Below are 7004 nucleotides of genomic sequence, written 5' to 3' on the forward strand. Positions count from 1 at the left end.
AATATAATATTAGCATGGATACTAAAGTATACATCCAAACTTACAAACACAAATATAATACTAGCATGAATACTAAAATATACATCCAAACTTATAATTAGTACTAATTTAAAGCCTTAACATACATACTAATAATAAATACACACACACACACACACATTTAGATTAAAATAAAAAAGAGTATTTATTTGTTGAAGTACTTTAAAGTAATAAAAACTCTTGTTGTTGTCAATAATAAATCATTTGTCCTTAAAACTTTATTGCTTTTTACCTATGCAACTAAAATGTTTGAAATATATCTCTAAATATTTCAACACTATCACCTTGATTTAGATGCATTTCTAAACAAATTTTTGAAACTCAAATATCTTTAATAAAATAAATTTAAACTCTTAATATGAGAGGATAAATCAAAGCATAAAACTAAAAATAAGGTGATAAAGAGCATGTAAAATCTAAAAATTTAAAGTTAAAAACTCTTCATTCACCATTTTTTTATAATAAGTTTTAAAAGCTAAAAAGTTGAAGAATTTATTTCCACCATTATCAATTATTAATAAGCCACCATAAATTAAGAATTAAATATAAAAAAAAATTAAAAGTTATTTGAGATTAATTTTTCATTCACCTATAATTTATTTATTTATTTAAAATAAATTTTCATGAAGAACTACTAGATAAAAACCTTTATAAATGAGTTAAACATTGAGTTAAAGGTAAAGGTTTGGATTAGAGTGTTGGAAACTCAATCAATTTGATACATCATGTAAAAAAAAGTTCTTCTTCCGTGTACATAAATCATGATTTTCATGTATTTTATAATATATATTGTTATGATTCATCAACTCTTCTAAAATAATATTAAATATTCTCACAAAATTAAAAGTTAAATAAGAAGAAATAAGCATATAGCAAGGTGATAGGCTCAGCCGCTCTATCAAATACTTGCTAGAACTAATTTGACATTGTTTATATCCAATCTAATTAGATTAGAAATAGAGGCAAGATTTAATGTGATTTTTTTTAAATTTATATAGAGTTAATTTACACACATTTCAATTAATTTCAATAAATTCTAAAATTAAAAATTAAGTAAATCTTTAATAATTTAACATGATTTTATTTAAACAAAGTGTGATACAAAGATCCACTCTTATTCAAGTTAAATTTTTATTTGATTTTTTGAATTTAATTATAGCTTGTATTGATGATGCATTGTAAAATGCAATTTAATTATATATTGTATTTATGATGTTTTGGCGTGTTTTTATAAATAATAAATTCAAAGCACAGCTATATTTAAACAGTATTTGTTTATAAGATGCATTGTGCCGTGTTTCGTTGTATAAAATATGTAATATATTTTTTTAATTAATATAAATATTTATGCTAATTTTTAATAATCCTAAAATAAATTTAAAACCTCACAAGTTAAATAATACATTTATTTTTATGAGTTGCGTCGCATCGCATCTTATCTTTTAAACAAACAGACTGTATATACTCGTATCAAAGTGCGCCTCAATTTCCATCATATCTCCGATCAAGTAAAAACAAATTAAAAGGGAATTATGGGGTGAAGGATCTTGCGTAAAAGAAATAGGAATGGAGACGAGATAAAAAAAAGAAAAAAGAAAAAAGAAAAAAGAAAAAAGAAGGAGGAAAAAAGAAAAAAGAAAAAAGAAAACACCTACTGCTTAAGAGAGAGGGGGAGAGAGAGAGAAGGATTCTCTTATGCTGGTTAGAGAGAGAGGAGGAGGAAGAGGGCTAGAGTCCAGTCAGAGAGCGAGAGAAGGCAAGGCAGGCCATCAAGTGATGGAACCTGTCTCGTGAAGTAGCAGGTGAGGTGAAGCCACAAAATATAAGAGAAGAGAAGAAAAGAGAAGCTTTCTCCTCTCCATCTCTCTCTCCCTGCAAAAACCAAACAGGCAGCTCCCCCTCAAACTCTCCCGTTCCTTTTATATATCACGAGATCCCCCCATCTCCTTCTTTTTTTCTTTCCTTTTCCTCTCATGTCTTTCTTTGTTTTCCAACACTAATCTCCATTCGCTCACATTTCTAACATCATCACAAACCCAGTTACATAGACAACTCTATTTAAGAAGAGAATAAAAAAGAACTACTCTTGTTTTTGGTTTTAGTTAGAAGAATTACTATACAAAAACATGCCGCAATCAGCGAAACCCTCCATTGGAGGAAATTTGGACCTCAGCTCACTAACTGATCAACTCCGTGACTCACTCTCTTCACTCGAAGCCAACAAGCCTGATTTTCGTGAACTCGATCTGGGCTCTCCCGTTTCACCTCTCCGAACTCGAGGTGGGCTCACCACCAAAACCACCGCCACAACCACAACGACGACCACCACCTCCTCCAGCTCCAGCTCCTCCGGATCCGCATCCGGTGCCCAAAACCCACTTCACAAACCCAACAATAACAACCACTCAGGAGAGTTATCGAACTCGAGTGAAAGCAGCCCCACGACTAGCGCCAAGAAGGGTCAACCGGGTCATTCTAGATCCGACTCTTTAACTTACTCAGGTCAAACTGGCAGCCAGAGTGCTGTAAACTCTCCGGTAACTGTTAATGTGTTGCCTACCGGTAACATCTGTCCGTCGGGCAGGATCTTGAAGACAGGCATGGGAATGGTGAATCGGAGTGCGAAACCGGATGTTTTAGGATCCGGGACTGCGAATTATGGTCACGGCAGCATAATGCGGGGCGGGGGGAGCGCAAAATGTGCTAGCTCTGATGTTGTTAATACAGCATAGAGGAATGCTTGGAATATGCGTGGAGGGAGTGTGGATCCGGAGGAGGTGAAGAAGGCTGGAAATGAGATGTATAAAAAAGGGTGTTTTGCGGAGGCGCTGGGATTGTATGATAAGGCTATTGCTTTAGCACCAGGGAATGCTGCTTACAGGAGTAATAGGGCGGCTGCGTTGATGGGATTGGGAAGAGTTGTGGAGGCTGTGAAAGAGGGTGAGGAGGCTGTTCGGCTGGATCCTAATTATTGGAGAGCACATCAGAGGTTGGGGGCTTTGTTAATTAGGTGAGTTTGTTGATGGGGGCTTGATTTTATCTTTTCATGGGCTGTTTTCTGTGGTGGGGTTCTTGTTTTTTTGGAGGATTTTGTGAGTTTTAGCAGTGATTTGATCTGCATTGCTGCGATACTTAACTGTTTGTTATTAGATTTCTGAAATGAGGTTCAAAGTTTTGTTCTTTCTTGTTGATTTGGACAATTCGAATGACTCAAGAGAGTTTGGTGAACCATGACAACGACGACAACCTTAAGTCTAGATTGATTGAGTTCTAAGTCGTGTTGATGGAGTTTTAATCTTTATGTATCATTTAGTTTATGATTGCTGAGTTTGTGAGGAATTTGTGAGCATTTAGTTGGTGGATGTGATGTTTGTCTTCTTATGATCTGTATCAGTAGTTATGTTTTAATTTGTATTGATTAGGATTTGGTAGGTTGGTGAAAGTGTGGACAAATTCAATTTTCTTAGATGCTTGGTGATTGCATTACAGCTTCTAAATGTTTTGAGAACTAAATGAGTTGCGGTGGATTGTAGTGAGTTATTCTAATTTCTAATGTGTTAATCCACATGGTGAGAATAGTTGATCGATTACCAAAGCTGGTTCATTTGTTTGCATTTGCCTTCTGTGTTTGTTATGGCCGTTGACACTATTTTTGTGTTGTTTTTTTCTCCTTGGATTTAAGATGCTTTAATTTTGTCTTAACATGCTATCAATCCTGCTGCATTTGCTGGTTCTAGTATGGTTGGATGCACCTAAACATGCTATTTCTAAGAATGTTGCGTTAATGTGTTTTTTCTGTATTGATGACCTTGAAACTTAGCTGTGGTTGCTTTGGCTTCTAGCTTGCTGCTTATCTAAACAATTTCCACCATGCCTTGATTTTCTTACACTCTTCAAATTAAGTAGTCTTGAAATGCTTAAACCATTCGAATCATCCTAGAGCCAATAATACTTCCTTTGGAATTATTTCCTTTCATGTTCTGCAGCTCTGTCTTGAACCATTTGTAATAAATTCAATCCATCTATTGTGGACGTGTACTTTTCTTTTTTGGTAATGTTTTTTACTGTGTTCTATAATTTTAACGGAGCTCTAATTTTCTATTTATTTCCCCAACAGTTTGCTGCAAATAGTTTGATTTTTGATGCTGGGACAGCAAGCATTGAACTTGATTTCATTGCAGGTTAGGACAGGTTGATAGTGCTAAGAAGCACCTATGCTTCCCAGGGCAGCATCCAGATTCTGCCGAGTTGCATAAGTTGCAATTAGTAGAGAAACATCTTAATAAATGTTCAGATGCCCGGAAGGTTAATGATTGGAAAGGTGCATTAAGGGAAGCTGATGCTGCTATTGCTGCTGGAGCTGATTATTGCCTCCAGGTAAAATGGCTATCTGCACTCTTACTGTGTAAAATTGGCAAAATTGATATGGAGAGTAAATTAACAAATGTCTGAACTGGTTCAAATTGAATTTACAGCTCTTTATGTGTAGAACTGAAGCTCTTTTGAAGCTCCACCAACTTGAAGATGCTCAATATTGCTTATCAAAAGTTCCAAAACTAGAATCATTTGCCAACTACTCTCAGACTAGATTTTTTGGGATGCTTTCTGAAGCTTACCCTTTCTTGGTTCGAGCACAGATTGAGATGGCTTTAGGAAGGTGAGTTCATAATTTCAAACCACTACAAGATATTTGGTAAACATACAATTTTGGAGAGCTTGATAATGGATGATGGATGCCTTGCAGGTTTGAGAATGGAGTTGCAGCTGCTGAGAAAGCTGGACAGATTGATCCACGAAATGTTGAAGTAGCAGTGCTGCTTAACAATGTGCGATTAGTAGCCAGAGCTCGTATCCGTGGCAATGATCTCTTCAAATCAGAAAGGTTCACTGAAGCCTGCTCAGCATATGGGGAAGGCCTTAGGCTTGATCCTTCAAACTCTGTTCTTTATTGCAACAGAGCAGCATGTTGGTTTAAGCGTGGACTGTGGGAGAGATCCATTGATGACTGCAATCAAGCTTTAAGTATCCAACCTAACTACACAAAAGCACTTCTTAGAAGAGCTGCCTCAAACAGCAAGGTAAAATCTCCTCGAAAGACTTGGCTTTTATGTATAATTTGCTCCTCAATGTGCTAGCCTACTCTGGCTCATATATTTTGCACACTCCAGATTGATGTGCTTTTGTAAACTGCAGTTAGAAAGGTGGGCTGATGCTGTGAGAGATTATGAGGTTTTGAGGAGGGAACTTCCAGATGACAATGGAGTTGCTGAATCTCTGTTTCATGCTCAAGTCGCATTGAAGAAATCTCGTGGAGAAGAAGTGTATAATATGAAGTTTGGTGGTGGAGTAGAGGAAGTCTTGGGCCTTGAACAGTTTAGAGCTGCGATATCATTACCAGGCAAGCCTTACCTCCTACATTCTGAAAATTCATTTTTTCTTTGCATGCTTCTCTCTCCCATTTCTAGAGTTCCAAAATTCAAATGGAAATTGAATTTGTGTTATACAGGTGTTTCTGTGGTTCATTTCAAATCCTCCTCTAATGTGCACTGCAAGCAATTATCTCCGTTTGTGGATACATTATGTGTTCGGTATCCATCTCTAAACTTTCTCAAGGTAAATTACTAGCTCAATAATCCCAGTTGTACTAAGCTTTGGGATAGTTCCTGACCTTAACTTGTTTCAGAAATGAAATAAACAAGTGTTTTTCTTAATTTGCATACATCTGCTTGGTGTTTTTGTTAAAGGTGGATGTAGAGGAGAATTCAGCAACTGCAAATGCTGAGAATGTGAGGATTGTTCCAACATTCAAGATATACAAAAACGGTAACCGAGTGAAGGAGATTGTCTGCCCCAGTCATGATATGTTGGAACATTCGGTGAGGCATTACAGCTTTTAGAACTCATGATTGTACTTGTACCATTACTCTCCCAGTTTTTTACATCTACTTGCTACGCAAACCCCCTGTTAGATGGGACCTCCTCACTGCCCTTCCAGTCTTTCTCCCACCATATAAGGACTTACCAGATACTTGTGACATAAACCTTCCAGTCTCTTTCTCCCACCATATAAGGACTACCATCTACCTATGACATAAATCAGAGCTACATAATAATCCTATTAGCGGCCAATGCCAGAAGGAACCCAGAGAGATAGCTCAGTTCACCTTTTGCTGTTTTAATTTATTCATTCATTCCTCATTGCTCTGCAGTTTCATGTTCTTCCTCCGGTCTCTCTCTCTTGTTATTCTTTCTTTTCATCTTCTTATCACTTTTTTGTTCTCTTGTAGACCAGCCTGTTCTTGTACCCCCATTTCCATTTAGATGAAAAGGAGGAAAGAAGAGAGAGAGAGAGAGAGAGAATGAGAGAATGAGAGAAATGTGTACAATAGAGAGAGAGAGAGAGAGAGAGAGAGAGAGAGAGAGAGAATGAGAGAATGAGAGAAATGTGTACAATTGATTAAGTTGTCTCCTTCTTCATAGAGAGAGAGGGAGGGGGGCTGGCAGGCTGGTAGAGGAGGATCTTGTACATTTTATGTGATATATACAGAAACATTGGGAGGGAGATTGGATGCCTGGTGGGTAGTTATTGGGTTAGTGAAAGAAGGATGAATATGTTGTTTATTAATATTGTTACTTTTTCCAGCCATTTTATCAATCAATAAAAATTTCTCCCATTTTTTCCCCTCCACCCTCAACATTTCATTTTCTCATGTTATATACATTTGCACCTGACGCTCGTTCAGGGCATCTGAGTGATTTAAACAGTGCATGTGCTTATTAATTAAGGGGTGGTTTTCTTTTTCTCTCATGAAGGAGCGGATTTAGGTGGTTGAGTGTTGATAGAATTCACTGCTCCCATCCTTGAGAGGCATTTGGCCTCTTCAAGACGATGGGGCGTGGTGTTGTGGCCCTTGTGGGGTTATGGCAGGGGGTCTGTGAAGGACTGGGGCGTGGTGTTGTGGCCC

The 7004-nt window shown here is 37.0% G+C and overlaps 1 protein-coding gene across 1 annotated transcript; it reads left to right on the forward strand.

Annotated features, from left to right (window-relative positions):
* Positions 1–1689: 1689 nt before the first annotated feature.
* LOC105112498 (TPR repeat-containing thioredoxin TTL1) lies at positions 1690–6725 on the forward strand. Its single transcript, XM_011008218.1, is given in 8 exon segments — positions 1690–3049; positions 4221–4416; positions 4515–4696; positions 4784–5117; positions 5233–5437; positions 5546–5652; positions 5784–6375; positions 6463–6725. Coding segments are annotated over 7 exon segments (2061 nt in total). The 5' UTR covers positions 1690–2165; the 3' UTR covers positions 5937–6375; positions 6463–6725.
* Positions 6726–7004: the final 279 nt, after the last annotated feature.

Source organism: Populus euphratica, unplaced genomic scaffold (assembly GCF_000495115.2).
Source record: "Populus euphratica unplaced genomic scaffold, PopEup_1.0 scaffold552.1, whole genome shotgun sequence".
Classification (NCBI taxonomy): domain Eukaryota; kingdom Viridiplantae; phylum Streptophyta; class Magnoliopsida; order Malpighiales; family Salicaceae; genus Populus; species Populus euphratica.